The sequence below is a fragment of the Ornithorhynchus anatinus genome, chromosome 20, assembly GCF_004115215.2.
Source record: "Ornithorhynchus anatinus isolate Pmale09 chromosome 20, mOrnAna1.pri.v4, whole genome shotgun sequence".
Classification (NCBI taxonomy): Eukaryota; Metazoa; Chordata; class Mammalia; order Monotremata; family Ornithorhynchidae; genus Ornithorhynchus; species Ornithorhynchus anatinus.
The window spans coordinates 17,418,063-17,437,160 of record NC_041747.1 but is presented as its reverse complement, the minus strand read 5'-3'; the positions used below and the strand labels follow the sequence as shown (position 1 = coordinate 17,437,160).

Below are 19,098 nucleotides of genomic sequence, written 5' to 3'. Positions count from 1 at the left end.
TATTTTGGGAAATACTATACTCAATCTATCATTCAATCAGCCGATCATCTTTTTTGAGTACTTAATGTACCCAGCACACTGTATTAAGCAGTTGGGAAAGTAGGATATAACAGAGTTGGTAGACATGTTCCCTGCCCACAACGAGTTTACAGTTAGAGGGAGAGAAGGAAAATACGTTTCAACCTGGTTAAAAATCGGGGACCTTTCTCCTGTAAGGCAAACGTGATAACCACCACACTATGGAAACCAAAATATCCACTCATGGCAAAGCACGAGGCCTTGGGAAATGATCTGGTGTCTTCACATCCAAATAATTTACACTGAATGCCATATGATTTTATTTTCTATAGAAATAGGTCATTATTACAACAACTGTACAGTACACTACTTGGCTTTATAATTACACAAAATATTTTCTTTAGAAACATCTCAAGATAACAAAACATTACAAAAAAGCAAAAAGTGCATTTTTTTTCCCAAGGAAAATTCAACACTGGGTATTTTCATGAAAGTTAGATAATAAAATACAGCCTCCCCGGTCCAAAGGTCAGAGCGCAGTGCATTTTCCCCAGTGATCCGTCACTCAACCCAACTTGAAGGACGGCCTCTTCTTGGGACCCTCAAACATTTCTGCAGAATTCTGGAACATCTGCAGCCAGATTGTGCTTATGATACTAGTCACTACTCTTAAAATAAACGGGAAATTGTCCAGTGTTATATGAAAGCCAACCCAAAACACTAACCCAGCTCCCAAAGAGCAGGCAGGGTGAAAGGCTTAATCCCACTGGGGTTCAAAGCCCAGAATTTGTCTGAAATGGGCCAGGCGTTTCCATCAGATTGGTGGGCGTGAGAGGGAATTTGGTGGGGGGGGGTGTTGGAAGTTGGAGCACTAGAAGAAGGAAAAGGACTGAGTTTCTTGAAAGTGCCAAAGTTATTTCTTCTGTGCCGTTGTGCAAAAAAAGTCAATAATCAAAATAATCTCTGGTTCTCATCAACTGACATGCTAGCCCAGTGCTTGCCCAGTGCAAAAGGGCTGAAATAATAAGGGTCAAGGACATCTTAAAGACCTTTTAAGGTGGTCTAAGGATGGTTATCCCAGAGGGAGTTTGCATTGATATTAGCAGAGAATGTATCTACCAACTCAGCTCTCTGAAGTGCTTAGCACAGTGCTCTGCAAACAGTAAGCACTGGGTAAAAACCATCGATTGATTGATAGATAGTATTTGTTTCCTCCAGTCCACTGCTCAGAGGGACTGCCTGGAACATCAGAGGTCGAACCAAATTGGGAGGACTCACTCCCTAAGGAAATTCAGAGATTTTCTACTGCGCTATCTACTGAAGCCTGCACCCTGGGCTCTGAGACCTGCCTGAAGCTTTGAACTGTATTCATGTGCAAAAGCCAAGACTTTAAGTTTCAAACCCTTTTGTTTCCCTTTCCCCTGACTGTAATGCTAAACTCCCCCTCCTTCCCCCTCCCACCCGAAGTCCATTGGTTAAAGCTGACTGATTGTTCTCCTGCTGTGACTGCTAAAGGTTTAGAGACTCAGACAGGCTGCTCGGCCTCTGGGAATTGTGGACCTGCTGTGGGGAAATGTGGTGGTATCCCATGGCGTCTTGCTGCTGAGAGTAGGAAGGTAGGAGCAGGGCACTGTGTTCACTGGGCAGAGGAGTCGGTGTCTGAGCCTGGAGAGAAAGAGAGGTTGGTTGTAGCTGTGGGAAGGAATTTGCCGCGGTGGTTACTCCACTTCCAAGCCCCCAGGGTCTTTCCTAGTGCAAACTGCCTGGCCTTCCCTTGCCCTGGTGTGATCCAATATTACTCCAGCTTGGGAAGGAATTTAATTGCCCAGGTCCCCAAGATTGAGGCACCCTGTGTCCCAGAGTCAGGCAGCAGGCCGGACAGAGCTGGGCAATGCCCAGACAGGGAGACGAGGAGAAGGATTGCTTCCAGATGGGTGGTGGGTGTAGGACTTTGGGATGTAATATTGAACCAGAAAGCAATTTCCCTTATCTCACCTTCTCTCCTGGGTGAACTCCAGTGGGGCACTCCCTAAACTGCCAAATTGACTTGATTCCAGATGTTCTCAAAAAGATCACCTCTTTATTCTAGAAATTGCTGTAGGTGAGGCTTTCCTAACCTGGAAGGGAGGGCTGAGACAGGCCTAGTCACTATGTTTTTCTAGCTGGCTAGCTAGTCTTTGCTCCACCCCTTCCCTCCCAGAGCCCCCAAATCCCCACAGTCTCTCCCACCTGAAGGTAGGGTTGCTGCTGCTGCTGAAGATGGTGGGGCTGCAGGGGGTGCAGGGATGGCACTGGGGCAGGAACAAAGCCAGGGTGGAACACGGCTTGTCCCATCAGTACAACGGGTGTCATGGCATGACTGCCGGTGGTCTGTACTTCCAGGCTTGGGAACACAGGCTGGCTCGGGGAATACCTGCTTGATTGTCAGAAGAGGGAAAGGTGAAGAAGAGAGCTCAAGCAAGGATCAGTCGAGTGCCCATATCTGTGGCTGGGGTGAGGGAAGCCCAGGTAGGAAAAGGTGGGAAGTGGCCCCAGGACAGGAAACCAAACCCACCATTCATTCTGCCACCCCTTGAGGGCATTTTCTGGAAAGGGCTTCCATCTCTGCCTCATTTCCAAGGAGGGGAATCCATTTGACTTTGCCGCAAGCTCAGGGGCACCTCTTTAACTTTCCAGCTATGGCCCTTAGAGATCCTGGGATGACAAGGTTGCTGTTAACAGCTGAGAGTGAGTCTCTTCTGGAGCAGGGATCCCAAATGTTTCCCTCGGGGATGAAAGAAATAAAAGCCTGCTGGCAGAGGGCTGCGTAGTGGTGAGGTGACCTTGTGTCCTGGTTTACAGCTGGTCTGGATGCTGCCTGGTCCCTGCCCGATCCTGGACATCCCTTATTTTTATTTTTAATGCCTTACTTGGCCTTGAGGGCAGGGATCGGGTCTCCTGCCTCTATTGTATTTCCTCAAGTGTTTAATACAGTGCTCTGCACATAGAGAGCATTACTACACATTGATTGATGGTGCCCTGGTTCCCAGGGACTTGGGGAGGAAACTTAACTCCTTTGGTGGACAGGAGGGGGATGGGGATTCCACCGGAAACACACTCTAGGATCTGCAGATTTCTGTAAAAAGCTCGAGTTCTGTAACCTGGGTAATGCCCGCCACGGACAGACCCACATCTGTTAGTTCTGGATCGGCTAAAGCATGTCTATTTCTGAATGTCATCAGCACAGTCACACTAAGTAAAGGGGGTGAGAAGGGATGACCTGTTATTGCATTAGTTTCATCCTTTCCCTCTAGGAAATCATTGTTCTGGGATCTACTGGATCAAGTACCATTTTCCCAGCTCCTAATACTTGTGGGCCAGGTTTGAATGAGGTGGTGGTTGGATTTGGCCTGTGTGGCATGGCTACTGGTTCCCCTGCTTTAGAACATGGACTGGCTCAAAATGGAGAACGACGAATGGAGAGGTTTGCTGCTCAGGCCAGGAGCAACAGAAAGTCCTCCAGCAGATCAGATTCGGTCAAATTATAAGGGGAAAACTTTGGTTAGCAGGGGAGGAAGTGAGGGTCAGCAGGTGACATCACTCCACTTGAACTCCAACCTGAACGCCAACCTACTCTCTGGACCTCAGTCTCGTCTATCGCATCGCCTATCCCTGCCCGCATCCTCCTTCTGGCTTGGAACTCCCTTCCCCTTCATATCTGACATACCACCTCTCTCCTTCCCTTCAAAGCCATCATAAAATCATATAAGTGAAGCAGCGTGGCTCAGTGGAACGAGCCCAGGCTTGGGACTCAGAGGTCACGGGTTTGTATCCCAACTCTGCCCCATGTCAGCTGTGTGACTGTGGGCAAGTCACTTCACTTCTCTGTGCCTCAGTTCTCTCATCTGTAAAATGGGAGTTAAGACTGTGAGCCTTACGTGGGAAAACCTGATTACTCTGTATCCACCCCAGCGCTTACAACAGTGCTCTGCACATAGTAAGTGTTTAACAAATACCAACATTATTATTATTATCTCCCTGAAAAGACCTTCCCCAACTAATCCCTCAGTTTCCCTAAACCCTCTCCTTTCTGCACTGCCTATGACCTTGGGTCTGAACTCTTTAAGCAGTTGATATTCACACACCCTCAGCCCCACACCACTTAAGTACATTCCGAGGATTTATTGTAATGTCTGCCTTCCCTACTAGATTGTATGGCCCTTCTGGGTAGGGAACTTGTCTACCGACTCTGTTATATTGCACTCTCCCAAGTGCTGAGCACAGTGCTCTGTGCCCAGTAAATACTTGATGAATGCCATTGATTAACTGAATCCACATGGATAAGTGAGAAGAGTTCGAGGTCAAATCACCCCTCTTCTCCTGAATCTAGTTCCCAGCTGTGCCCTCCTCGCCATGTCTCACCACCTACTTCACGGGGGATCCAGCTCCAGTGACATCAGAGGGCCTCTGAGCATTACAGGAGCCAGGCATCATCGGCTGGATTGGCTGGTTGAGCAGCAGCCTGAACGGAATGGGAGAAATATGGGGAAGATTTCAGGACGTGGCTGAGACATATCACCTGGGGGTTGGAGCCAAATCAGTGCAAGGCTCCTTGAGAGGATGTGATCTATCCCCTAACTCCCAGGGACAGAGAGCAGAGTATTTGGGATCACTGGCTCTTTGGGTTCTTCCACCACCTTGCCTGGGGTCCCCTCGCCATGTCCAGAACTCCCCAGGATCTCGCTTGCGGCAATGTAAAACTTGTTCGGTACTCAGTGGGAACAGAGAGGCAGTCCTGCTTTCATCAAAACACAGCTGAGTCACGTACAAGAAGAACAAAATCCATTCTGAGCCTCTGCAGCCATTTCCGAAGGGAAGGTTAAAGAGCTCAGAACTGAGAGTCAGGAGACTGTGTGACCTTGGGAAAGTCATTTGACTTCATTCATTCGATAGTATTTATTCAGCTCTTTCTATGTGCAGAGCACTGTACTAAGCACTTGGAATGTACAAATCGGCAACAGATAGAGACAGTCTCTGCCCTTTGATGGGCTTACTCTGTGTTTCAGTGCCCTTATTTGCAAGAATGGGCATAGGCTACCTGTTCTTTCTCCTGCTTGGACTGAGCCCCAAGTGGGACAGGGTCTGTGCCTGCTTTGCTTGTATCATATGTATCCCCAGTGTTTGGCATTTGTAAGTGTTTAACAAATACCATGATTACTATACCTCAGTTGCCGGTCCTGGCTGAAATCTGGGCTGGGTTGGCCCGGGCTGTCGCCGTGGGCACCAGCAGTGGGTGAGGCCAGGCTGAAAGGCTGTAGAAGGAGGGCTGCTGGGCTGCCAAGCTGGGGAGACACATTGCTCGCTGTGGAGTAGCTGCTCTGCACCACTTGAGGGTTTCTTATCAGCTTTGGTGCCTGGAAAGATGGACTATCTGGGTTGGGGAGTGGTTCTGCCCCCTCCCTCCCAGACAGGCAGCCTTTGGACAGACAGACAGAGAAGCTGCATGGCGTAGTGGAAAGAGCACAGCCTTGGGAGTCAGAAGATGTGGATTCTAATCCTGGCTCTGCCACTTGCCTGCTGTGTGACCTTGGGCAAGCACTAAATTTCTCTGATCCTCAGTTCCCTCATCTGTAAAATGGGGATTAAGACCGTGAGCCCCATGTGGGACAACCTGATTATCTACCTCAGCGCTTAGAAGAGTGTTTGGCACATAGTGAGTGCTTAACAAATACCATTAATCATTATTGAGAACAGAAAGGAAGCCTGGATCCCTCCTCAGTGTAGAGAGAATGGGGGAAAGGGGTTGCCCTGCCACTGGGGACCTGGTGAGGGGCTAAAAGAGGCATGCTCCACCATGCCCGCCCCCACTTTCATTCAATAGTATTTACTGAGCACTTACTTTATGCAGGGAACTGTACTAAGCGCTTGACTTTGACCTCAAGGGGAGACGAAGCGGGTGCAAAAGCAGCCTCCAGCCCAGGAGCCCAGATTTAAGGGGACTTTCAGATATCAGGGGGCTCCTTTGCCCTCTAACCTGCCAACCGTGCCGAGACACGATGCTCAGATGGGACGCTTTGACTAAACTCTTTCCACCCAGAGGAAGAGGTCAAAACAGGGTAATGAAGCTAACTGCACTAATTCAGTGTGAGTTCTTAAAAATAGTCTGATCCTTAGCAGTCCTCTCCAAGACACTAGAAAAATCGCCAAAGGCAATGGAGAATCCAGTCACCCAGTGGGCTGGCAGCAGGAAGGGAGAGGGGCGAGGGTGAAGAGGAAGAACCTGAACTGAGTGTGGAATGACCTGAAGCTAGAGTTCAGAGGGAAACCAGCAGAGCAGAGAGGTTGGAGTGCCGAGAAGGGGGCGAAAGCCGCGAAGGCCTGTGAAAGTCAACGACTCTTGAGGGAAGAGCCCAGCTAGAGAGAGAAAACTGAGAAGGATCCTGGCTGTCAGGCAGTCAGGCAGAGAGAGGTGGAGAAATCTGAAACCTGAACATCCCAACAAATCCTCTGTAGGTTTCGGCTGTTAGGTTGACTGGTACTCATTCGTTCCCCTGCTGAAGAACTGAAAAGGAAGCGGGAGACTGTGGCCTGATAGGCAGCAATGCGAAATCCCTGCGGCGTCCCCATGGTGGGGTTTTCCTGTGACCGTGTCCAGTGAGTGACTGGTGGGGAGGGCACAGCAGGACCTCTCTCTCCATCCCCCCGCCCTCCACTGGAAGGGCAGTCGGCTCACCTGGCTGGAGAGGAGTGCCCTGGGCTCCCCAACCGGCTGTTGGCGGGCCCTTTGGGGAGGTGCAGTTGGCTCTGGCAGCTGAGGGCTGGGGACGCGATGGGCCTGTTGCTGGCACCGCTCAGGCTGCTGCTGGCATCGCTTGGACTGCTCCTGGCACCGCTCGGGCTGCTGCACACCGTTGAAACTCAGGGGTAAGGTCGGCTGCTGCAAAAGCATCTGGTAGATACAAGATCACCAGGTCAGACACAGTCCCTCATAGTCTAAGAGGGAGAGAGAATGGATATTTTAACCTCGATTACAGCTGGGGAAACCGAGGCCCAGAGATTACATGCTATCATAAGCCTCTTGATTGGACGGGCAGGACTCCTGATTGAACAGAGCTAGCTGGCAGTTCTACTTTGTCCTCATCCTCTGCCCACATGCCTGGATTCTGAGGATGCTATGCCACCACTCAAAGTGATCACGGGGTGGGAGGGCAGGCTTGGAGACGAGAAAAGCTGAACGAGCTGTCTGCGCTGAGGTGGATGCGCTGACGCTGGGGAATCTGGGGATGGATTTAGGGCACTGGACTGTCAATCTGGACCTCCCATGGCAATTCGTTCTAACTTTAGCTTGGGGCATGAAGGTAGGGTTGTCCCTTGCAGATTTAGGTCAGAAAAGGAGATTGTGTGCCACAAAACCTCACCCAGCAGGCCAACTGTGCCAACTTGTGATCTTGGGTGTTTTCACTGAACCTTTTGGCTACCAGTCATTTCCCTGCCTGCCAAGATCCTTCCCATTGGCTTTAAAGCACTTAATCAGCTTACCCTCTCCTAGCTTACCTTACTGATTTCCTACTACAACCCAATCCACACACCTTGCTCCTCTAATGCCAACTTAGTCATCTTCCTCAGTCTTGTCTATCTCACTGCTGACCCCTTGCCCACAACCCCCGAGGCCTGGAACACCCTCCCTCTCCCTATCCAACATCATGTTCCTCTCACCTTTAAAGCCTTATTTAAACCAAATCTCTAAGAAGTTTTTCCTGATTAAACCCTCTTTTCCCCAACTTCCTCTCCCTTCTGCATCGTCTATGCACTTGAATCTTTTCAGTAATTGATATATACTCTATTCTCAGTCCCAAAGCACTTATATACATTTTCACCATTCATTTTAATGTCTGTCTCCATCTCTAGACTGTAAGCACCCTGGAGTCAGGGAATGTGTCCATCAACACTGTTGAACTGTATTCTCCCAAACACTTAGTCGAGTGCTTGGCCTAAAGTACGCATTCAATAAGTACCACTGATTAATTGATTGTCAAATGGCGAGGTGGGAAGTGAGAGAGCTGGGAAGGGGTGGGTGTACAAATCGTTTTGTGGTCCTTGATGACAGAATTGATGTTGGCAGGTTTGCAGGTGGCTCAAATGCCATGGTCATCGGTGGTGAAAATGGCAGAGGGATAGGCTCGGAACAGCAGGACTTCATGGTCTTCCTGGAATGTAGGGTTCCCAGGGTATAGTGTTCCTGCTTCAGTCACTGACAGTCTATCCTGCCCCTCACCATCCTGCTCAGTCCCCATAAGCCTCGGTAGTGGAACTGCAGAGTCGGGAGGATTCAAGAGAATGTGAAAGGATGAAAAGGAGAACATTGAACCAATTGATATTTTTAGATTTGTCCACCATCATCATCATGGTATTTGTTAAGTACTAACTTCACACTAAGTACTTACTTCACACTATTGTACTGGGGTAGATACAATTCAATCAGATTAGACACAGTCTAAGTGGGAAGGGAGAACAGTTATTTAATTTCCATTTTCCAGTTGAGGAAACTGAAGCACATAGAAGTTAAGTGACTTGCCCAAGAACACACAGAAGACGAATGGTGGAGCTGGGATTAGGACCCAGGTACTCTGACTCCCCATCTTTTTCTACTTGGACACACCACAGATATTTTAGAAGAGATGAAAGTTAGGATTCTCAGAGGCATATCAATATACCTGCTTAGCTTTTTAGTGGTTTGTGGTCCAATGTTGTGCTAGTGGGAAAATCCCATTGAAGTAATTGGGGTTTATGTGTTTTAGAAAGAAAGTATTGGATCACCAATCAGGAACCGAACTACTCAAGAATCACTATTCATTTTCCATGCTTCTTGTTGCCATTATGGCATTTGTTAAGTGCTTACTATGCTTACTGCTTTAGGCACTGGAGTTACCAGTTGCTACAAGCCGAATACACATTTTTCCTTCCTCTCCCTCTGTAAGCGTATTTAATATCTGCCTGTCTCACTGGAGGCAAGGATCACATTCCTTACTGTAGTTACCCAAGGGTCTAAATCAGTGCCGTGTCCATAATAAACACTCAATACCTTCTCCTGAAAGAATGAAAGGAAAGGGAATAGTTTGGTAACATTAAAGAGGTAAAAGTTAATGGTGATATCCTACTGCCTCCACTTCCAAACCTTCTCATTTTAAATCTCTGTTTTGAGCATGTTAACTTTACTAGCATAGGGAAAGGGAACCGAGAGAAATCTTAAAGGAATAGCACATCTTCTGAACCCTGTCCAAAAGCATTCTGTTCTTTCTGGAGTTTAGAAACAGAGATATTATATAGTCACACTTTAAATCCTGGCCTCCATTCTGTCTTGCATTTCTCCACTGGAACAATCCCAGTTAAGCCTGGTGAGATCAAAGAAAGAAGGTGGGAGAAGAAGGGCTGGATTATCAGCCACACATATATATCTGTAAATTATTTATCTGCACTAATGCCTATCTCCCCCGCCCCCCCCAGACTTTAAGCTTGTTGTGGGCAGGAAACATATTTAACATATTTTAACCTATCTACCAATTCTGTTGGACTGTACTCTCCCAAGTGTTTAGTACAGTGCTCTGAACAGAGCAAGTGCTCAATAATGCCATTGATTTTTTAATTCTATTTGTTAAGCACTTACTATGGGCCAGGCACTGTACTAAGTGCTGGAGCAGATACAAGAGGATCAGGTTGGACACAGTCCATGTCCCACATGGGGCACACGGTTTTAATCCCCACTTTACAGATAAGGCAACTGAGGCAGAGAGAAGTTAAGTGAGTTCGCCAAGGTGACAAATGACAGAGTGGGGATTAGAACCCAGGTCCTTGTGACTCCCAGGCCTGTGTTCCATCCACTAGGAAATGCTGCTTCTCGATTGATTTTTTTTGATTATCACAGAGGCTGAAGAGGCTTAATCCTCCAGCCTGGGGCTCATGGAGATTCAGAAATACTCCCCCTCATTCCCCACCATTCTGTTGTGACTGTAAGAGAGTCGACAGTCTTACCTGCTGCCTCCCTTGTGCCTATTCCCAAGGGCCCCACCTTCACTTCTCATCCCCCACCACAACTTGCCGCTGCTGCCATCTTCCTCCCCAGTGTGCCCCTTTGGGCTCTTGGAGGAGATGCGTCTTCAAGAAGACTCTGAAGGTGGGAGAGTAATTGTCGCATCTGAAAAGGGAGGGTGTTCCAGGCCAGAGGCAGGATGCGGGCGAGTGGTCAGAAGCGTGATAGGTGATGTCGAATTATGGTGAGTGAGTTGGCATTAGTGGCGAAGTGTGTGGGCTGGGTTGTGGTAACAGAGTAGTGAGGTGAGGTAATAATAATAATAAAAATAATGGTGGTATTTGTTAAGTGCTTACTATAGGCAAAGCACTGTTCTAAGCATTGGGAGGATACAAGGTGATCAGGTTGTCCCACGTGGGGCTCACAGTTTTAATCCCCATTTTACAGATGAGGTCACTGAGGCACAGAGAAGTGAAGTGACCCGCCCAAAGTCACACAGCTGGCAAGCAGCGGGGCCGGGATTAGAACCCATGACCTCTGACTCTCAAGCCCGGGCTCTTTCCACTGAGCCGCGCTACATTTCCAAAATACCCTGACCCGCTTGTTGTACACATCACTGTCTTTGTCTTCCATGCCATTTTGGGGTTTTTTAATTGTTTCATCTTTCCTAATAATAACAATATTACTAATAATACTACCACTAATAATATTTATTAAATGCTTACTATGTGCCAAGCACTCTACTAGGAATTAGGGTAGATAATTCAGTAAGATCAGACAGTCCCTGTCCCACATGAGGCTCATAGTCTAAAGGACGAGGGGGGGGGGGGGGCCGAGCAATATTTTATCCCCATTTTACAGATGCGGAAACTGAGGCCCAGAGAAGTTAAGTGACTTGCCCAAGGTGATACAGCAGGCAAATGGCAGAGTCATGATTCAAACCTAGATCTCCTGACTCTTAGGCTTGAACTCTTTCCATTGGTTTGCTGCTTCTCCTTTTGTGCCTGTCGCCCATCCTCTCTCCCCTCCCTTAGATTGTGAGCTGGGGGCTATGTCTAATATTCATCTGCATATTTTTTCTTGTGTTTAGTCGTAGTGCTCTGCATATAGTAGGTGCTTCATAAATACCATTCTATGACTATTAAGACTGCTACTGATTCTTAGAATGAGTCTGACCTCTTCTTGCCAATGTTTGGTCCGAATTCATTCATTCATTCAATCATATTTATTGAGTACTTATTGCATGCAAAGCACTGTACTAAGCACTTGGGAGAGTACAAAATAACTAACAGACACATTCCCTGCCCACAACAAGGTCACAGTACAGAAGGGGAGACAGATATTAATATAAATAAATAACTTACAGATCTATACAGATGCATATATATGTGCCATGGGGATGGGAGGGAGGATGGATGAAGGGAGCAAGTCAGGGTGAAGTAAAAGGGAATGGGAGAAGAGGAGAGGAGGGCTTAACCAGGGAAGGCTTCTTGGAGGAGATGGGCCTTCAATAAGACTTTGAAGTCGGGAAGAGCAATTATCTACTGATATGAGAAGCAAGAAGGGAGAAGTAAGAAGCAGCATGGCTTAGTGGAAAGAGCACGGGTTTGGGTGTTAGAGGACGGGAGTTCTAATCCTGAGTCCGTGGCTGATGCGTGACCTTGAGCAAGTCACTTAACTTCTCTGTGCATCAGTGACCTCATCTGTAAAATGGGGATTAAAAGTGTGAGCCCCACCTAGGACAACCTGATTACCCTACCCCAGGGTTTAGAACAGTGCTTGGCACATAAGAAATACTGTTATTATTGTTATTATTATTATTATTATTATATGAAGAGGGAGGGTGTACTATGCCAGAGGTAGGATGTGGGCGAGAGGTTGGCCATGAGACAAGATCAAGGTACAGTTGAGAAGGTTAGCATTAGAAGAACAAAGTGTGTGGGCTGGTTTGTAGTAGGAGAGTAGCGAGGTGAGGTAGGAAGGGGCAAGGTGATTAAGTGCTTAAAGCCCAAGGTGAGGAGCTTTTGTTTGAATTGGAAGTGGATGGGCAACCACTGGAATTTCTTGAGGAGTGGGGAAACATGGTCTGAACATTTTTGAAGGAAAATGATCCAGGTAGCAGAAGAGTATGGACTGAAGTGGGGAGAGACAGAGGCAGGGAGGTTAGCAAATAGACTACTAAAATAATCAAGGCAGGATAGGATAATGTGGAAGCAGTTTGGAGCAAGAGGAAGGGGTGGATTTTGGCAATGTTGTGAAGGTAGAATTGACAGAATTTAGTAATGGGTTGAATGTGTGGGTTGAGTGAGAGAGAGAGGAGTCAGGAATAATGCCAAGGGCTTGTGAAACAGGAAAGATGGTGGTGCCATCAACAGTGATGGGAAAGCGAGAAAGAGGACAGAGTCTGGGTGGGATGATAATAAATTCAGCTTTGGCCATAAAACTGAATGACTATGGCCAACACATATTAGTTGAAATGAAATTCTGTCATTTGACCATTTGATGTTTCATTTCGGACTTCACGTGATCTAACCCAATAGAGCAGAACTCAGATTTTTCTTCATTTCTTGGAGCAAAAAACTGTGGCCTGGAGTTTATCAAATGCTTCAGAAGCAATTCAGTCAGGCATGGAAAATTTCTGCTCAAATGGAGAAAGGTGCCGGATAAAAATGGATAAAATGAGGAACTGAAACCTGGGGTTTATAAATTGAACTGCCTTGACCACAGTATCAACTGCCACAAATGCTAAAGCAAGAGCAGCATTGGGTCCCAGACAGGGCGGTTAACTAAATGCTTGGTTAATTGCAGAGAAATGTTTATTTTTTAATTGCAATTGAAGTTCAGGCCATCAGAGGTGTCAACACATGATCAGGAATGACTGCGCTGACTTGAACATCAATGCCGTATACACCCCACCTCAGTTACATTACACCCCACCTCAGTTACAATTACCAAAGGACGCTGGAAGGAGAGGTACAAGGTTACTGGTTGGCAAGGATCTGCTTGCTCAATTTGGGGTGGGGACTCAAACTAGGCCTGCATGATCCTAGTGATGGTGCTTAAGAGATGTACTGGAAGTGAAAGAGCCTTTCATGCAGCCTGGGGAGTAGAGTGAGGGGCTCCCCATGTATCCTAGAGCAGTTTAGAGAGGGGCCTGGCTTGCTCTCTCTGTTTGCTGCCAGTTATCAATATTGCTGCATCAATATTGCAATATCAATATTGCTGCTGCAATATTGCAATTGCAGTTATCAATATTGTAATATTACAGCAGCCCCAGTGAAACAGAGAAAGCAAACCACAATGCCCAGTATAAACCACAAATGGACATTTCTCCAGAAGACTTTGCACCAGACAGCCAGCAAGATACTGGACATGGCCACTGATAATAATCAATCAATGAATCAATGGCATTTATTGCTATGGACATAGAACTGTACTAACCGCTTGGGATGGTACAATGCAAAAGAGTTAGCAGACATGTTCTCGGCCTGTCCAAAATGAGCTTATAGTCTAGAGCAGGAGACAGACATTAATATAAATTATTCATAATACATGATCTAAAGATAGGTACAAAAAATTGCAGTATTTGTTAAGTGATTACTAAGTGCCAAGCACTGGCTTAGTGGAAGGAGCATGGGCTTGGGAGTCAGAGGTCATGGGTTCTAATCCCAGCTCTTCCACTTGTTAGCTGTGTGACTTTGGGCAAGTCACTTAACTTCTCTGTGCCTCAGTTACCTCATCTGTAAAATGGGGATTAAGACTGGGAGTCCCACATGGGGCAACCTGATTAGCTTGTATCTACCCCAGCACTTAGAACAGTGCTTGGCACATAGTAAGCACTTAACAAATACCGTAATTATTATTATTATAATTATTATTATTGTTATTAGAGACAAGATAATCAGGTCAGACAGAGTCTCCGTCCCACATAGGGCTTACAGTTTAAGTAGTAGAGACAACAGGTATTGAATCCCCGTTTTACAAACGAGGTAACTGAGGCAAGCTAGGTGACTTGTCCAATGTCCAGAGCAGGGAAGTGGTTTACAGCACAGGTCCTCTGACTCCCAGGAGCTAAGCCACATCCGTTTCTCTTTCCACTAAGACACACTGCTTCTCAAATGAAGTCACCACGGTTATTTCGGTACAATGACTCGGAGATTAAAAAGTCAACTTGTGTGAAAACAATTCCTGCACCAACTACACCTCGCAGCATCTCAATCCTCAAACAGAAGATGTGCTCACAGACACCTGCATCTCAACATGCAAATTGTGTTAAGGAACATGTGGGGCAGATGGTGAGATGCCGGAGTGGAAGAGATCCGATGTCATGCAGACAATCACGAACCAAGGAGTGCTATACATCACTCAAGATGTTCTGTATCTCTGTACAAGGCATTGTGAAGGGAGAAGATCACATCACAGACAGGTGAGGAATACGGGACAACAACACTTCAACATTCTCCTCAACCCATTTTCCAATATTGAAGATGAGGCCCTTCAGAACATAGAAAACCTTCTAATAGGCAGAGAGACATGGCACTTATCCAAAATCCTGAGGGATTTACCAGGGAAGAGCCATCTGGAATCTACAAACAAGGAGGGACACCCTAGTAAGCACTGATACAAGCTCTTTCTGAATTTATGGAAATTAGAGGCGATGCTGCGGGATCTCAAAAATGCCACCATCGTCTCCATTTTAAAGATGAAAGGTGAATGATCAGATTGCAATTGTTTCTGTTAAGGGATACAGCCCCCAGAATCCTTAGGAAAGTGGCATGATCTAGTGCAAGGAGCATTTGCTTGGGAGTCAGAGAACCTGGGTGCTAATCTTGGCTCTGCCCCTTGCTCCGTCACCTTGGGAGAGTCGCTTAACTTCTCTATGACTCAGTGTCCTCGTCTATAAAATGGGGATTAGATATCTCTTTTCCTTCCTCATGAGATTGTGAGGCCCCACATGTCCCATAAAAATGTACTGTATTTACTCAAGCATTTGGAACCTAGGAAGTGCTTAACTCATTCCACAATTATTGTTTTTCATTCATTCAATTATATTTATCGAGTGCTTACTGTATGCAGAACACTCTACTGAAACCTTGAGAGAGTACAATACAACAATAAACAGACACATTCCCTGCCCACAATGACCTCACAGTCCAGAGGAGGGGAGACAGACATCAAGACAAATAGATAATGGCAGATATGTATGTAAGTGCTGTGGGGCTGGGAGGGGGGTAGAAGAAAGGGAGCAAGTCAAGGTGATGCAGAAGGGAGTGAGAGATGAGGAAAGGAGGGTTTTTATCTGGGAAGGTCTCTTGGAGGAGATGCACCCTTGATAAGACTTTGAAGGGAGAGAGAGTAATTGCTGGATTTGAGAAAGGAGGGCATTCCAGGACAGAGATGGGATGTGGACTAGGCATCGGCAGAGAGATAGGCGAGATTAAGACACAGTGAGAAGGTCAGCATTAGAGAAGCAAAGTGTGCAGGCTGGATTGTAGAAAGAGAGTAGTGAGGTGAGGTTGGAGGGAGCAAAGTCGTAGAGTGCTTTAAAGTCAATGGTGAGGAGTTTTGTTTGATGTGGAGGTGGAGAGGCAACGACTGGAGTTTTATGAGGAGAGGGGAGACGTGTCCTGAACGTTCTTGTAGAAAAATGATTCAGGCAGCAGAGTGAAGTAGGATTGGATTAGGGAGACACAGGAGGCTGGGAGGTCAGCAAAGAGGATGATGCATTATTCCAGAGGGATAGGATGGACAGTATTCACATAGTAGCAGTTTGGATGGAGAGGAAAGGGCAGACTATAGCGATGCTGTGAAGGTGGGACTGACAGGATTTAGTGATAGATTGAATATGTGGGTTGAATGAGAGAGAGGAGTCAAGGATGACACCAAGGTTACGGGCTTGTGAGACAGGAAGAATGTTGGAGCCATCTATAGTGATGGGAAAGTCGGGGGAGTACAGGGTGTGGGTAGGAAGATAAGGAGTTCTGTTTTGGACATGTTAAACTTGAGGTGACAGGAAAGAGCAGGAGATGAAACTAGGAAGCAAAGGAAGAAGTTTGCCAAGCTCAGAATTCTTCTGTTTTAAATGCTATTTGTTAAACACTTACTATTTACCAGGCAATCTACTAAACACTGAGGTAGTGAGAATATAATCGGGTTGGACACAGTCCCTGGCCCACGTAGTGCTCACAGTCTTAATCCCCTTTTTGCAGATGAGGTAAAGTGACTTGCCCTGGATCACACAGCAGGTAGGTGGTGGAGCTGAGATGAAAATCTAGGTCCTCTGACTCCCCATGCTCTTTCCACTAGGCATGCTGATTCTCAGCTTCCCTGAAGATGCTGGGAAAATAAATCTCTTGTGCTTGTGGAGGGCGCTCTGGTCAGGGAATTGCTCACCTGGGTACTGGAATCTTGGACCAAGCAGAGCTGCTCTTGGATTTTCTGCAGTTCTTCCTGCTGCCATCGAATGCTGGCCTGCAGAATCTGGGTTCTCTGCTCCAGCTGGTCCTTGAGGGTCTGGAACATGCTAAATTGGGCTGAGAACTTCACAAGGGGAAACAAAAAAAACCCACTCACATGTCCATGTAACCTAATGATATATGTGGCATTTGTTAAGCACTTATTATGTGCCAACCACTGTATTAAACTCTGGGGTGGATTCAAGATCATCAGGTCAGACACAGTCCCTGGCCCACGAGAGGCTCAAAGTCTAATGGGAAGGAAGAACAGGTATCTTATTCCCACTTCTAGAAATGAAGAAACTGAGAAATAGAGAGGTTGGGTAACTTACCCAAGTCACAAAGCAGGCAAAAGGGAGAACCATGGTTCTAGATTCTTCCCCCTTCACTCCATAGAAACTTCTCTCAGGTCATCAATGACCTCTTTCTTGATAAATTCAAAGTCATTTACTCCATCCTAATCCTCTGCAACTTCTCAGTGGCCTTCTACACTGTGGACTACCCCCTTCTCCTTGAAACATTATCCAACCTTGGCTTCAACGACACTGTGCTCTCCTGGTTTTCCTCGTATCTCTCTGGCCTCTCCTTAGTCTCTTTCACAGGTTCCTCTTCCAACTATGAGGGTGCCTCAAGGTTCAGTTCTGGGTCTCCTTCTATTTTCCAACTACAACCAATCCCTAAGAGAACTCATTTGATCTCACGGCTTCAACTACCATCTCTATCCTGCTGATTCCCAAATCTTCGTCCCAGTCCTGACCTCTCTCGTTCTCTGCAGTCTCAAATTTCCTCCTGCCTTCAGGGCATCTCTACTGTATGTCCTGCCGATATCTCAAATTTAACACGTCCAAACAGAACTCCTCATCTTTCCAACCAAACGCTATGCTCCCACTGTGTGACAACCAGGTCCACTGGCCCCCACACCTAAAAGAGAGAAAAGGAAGCCAAGAGTCACTCCTTGGTCCCTCTCCCTGAAGGGGAAGGCCAAACCATGAGGGAGAAGATTGGGAAGGAAGCAGAAGGGCAGCTATCTTGAGGAAAGGGAAGCAAGTTGGTATGTTTGCAAGAGATGGGGGACCTTGTGCTGTAGACCCTAGGCAGACACAGGGCACGGGGAAAGACTGGAGAAGATCCCCGGAGGTTTGGCGTCTAGAGGCCAGGACTCTGGAGAAGCAAGATTCCTGGGGCTGAGAGGACGAAGGATATTAAGACTGGGGACACCTACAGGGACATATGAAGGTCTTGGGGGAAATAGCATTAGACCCAAGGAAAGGTGGTTTAACCTGGACTTTTGTTTCTTTATTAAAAATATAATAAATATTGTAAAGATCCCAGATCTTTAGGTTTGCCTGTGGTAGGAGATGGGGAGAAGCTCCAGTTGTCAGGGAGACATGTGACCTGGGGAGCGGCAGACAGGAGCACTTTGTCTGCAAACTTCCTGCAGCGAGCCCTGGGAAGGGGGTGGTAGTCTAGTCCCCGATGACCTCTATGCCTCCGGGTCAACCACGGAGTTGTGGTGGGATGAGGGGTGCAGGGACTTGGGGAGCAGTGAGTAGAAAAACTCAAAACCTGCAGTAAGAGAACAAGAAATCTGTAAGGCTTTAGGATCCGGTGGAGGTTGACTGGGGTCCAGGTACCCCTCCAGTGACTCTGGTGTCCCTTCAGCAGAGATTTAGGGTTGAAAACCATCAGTAGAATCACTTCCTGTCTTTTATGTTGCTGTAGACAACACCACTCTCCTCCAGGTCTCATGAGCCCATAACCTTGGCATTATCCTCAACTCATCACTTTTCATTCAACCCACATTTTCAGTCTGTCACCAAATCTTGCCAGTTCTCCCTTCGCAAGTCCACCCTTTCCTTTCCATTGAAACTGCTATCATGCTGATATGAACACTTATTACATCCCACCTCAACTACTGTGTCAGCCTCCTCGTTGACCTCCTTGCCTCTTACCTCTCCCCATGCCAGTCCATAATTCACTCCGCTGCCCAGATCCATTTCCTGAAAAATGTCCCGTCCATGTCTCTCCCCTTTTCAGCAACCTCCAGGAGTTGCCCTTCCACTTCTGCATCAAACATAAATTCCTTAGCATTGGTCTTAAAGCACACAATCAGCTCTCCTCTTTCTACCTTACTTCGCTGATTTCCTACTATGACCCAGCCTGCACACTTCACTCCATCAATGCCAACATGCTCAGCGTACCTCAGTCTCATCCATTCCACTGCTGACTCCTTGCCCACATCCTCCCTCTGGCCAGAAGGTTCTCCCCCTTTATACATGACAAACCACCACTCTCCCCACCTGCAGAGTCTCCTCCAAGAATTCGTCCCCCACAAAGCCCTCATTTCCCCACTCTCTCTTCCGCCTGCATCACTCATGAACTTGGATCTGTACCCTTAAACACTTACTGTGTGGGGTGGGTGGGATTAATATTGATTAATTAATATTGATAAATCAATGGTATTTATTGAGTGCTTATTAAGTGCAGAACACTGAGCTTGGGAGAGTACAATACAACAAATTAGCAGACACGTTCCCTGCTCATAATTAGCTTGTAATACAGGGAATCTGCTGTGAACCGTGATCCTGGTTCTTTCGGTAATTGCTTCCGTTTCCCGTT

General features: G+C 46.9%; 1 protein-coding gene across 1 annotated transcript in view; it reads right to left on the bottom strand.

Annotated features, from left to right (window-relative positions):
• Positions 1-314: 314 nt before the first annotated feature.
• The window catches only part of NPAS2 (neuronal PAS domain protein 2), a 105,641-nt gene continuing 86,857 nt past the window's right edge, over positions 315-19,098 (bottom strand). The window contains exons 15-20 of the mRNA XM_029047798.2: positions 16,418-16,564; positions 6,731-6,946; positions 5,221-5,411; positions 4,427-4,519; positions 2,248-2,431; positions 315-1,683 (exon numbers count right to left, since the gene is read on the bottom strand). Of these exons, the coding sequence (XP_028903631.1) occupies positions 1,528-1,683; positions 2,248-2,431; positions 4,427-4,519; positions 5,221-5,411; positions 6,731-6,946; positions 16,418-16,564 (987 nt within the window). The 3' untranslated portion in view covers positions 315-1,527. The remainder of the gene's footprint in view (positions 1,684-2,247; positions 2,432-4,426; positions 4,520-5,220; positions 5,412-6,730; positions 6,947-16,417; positions 16,565-19,098) is intronic.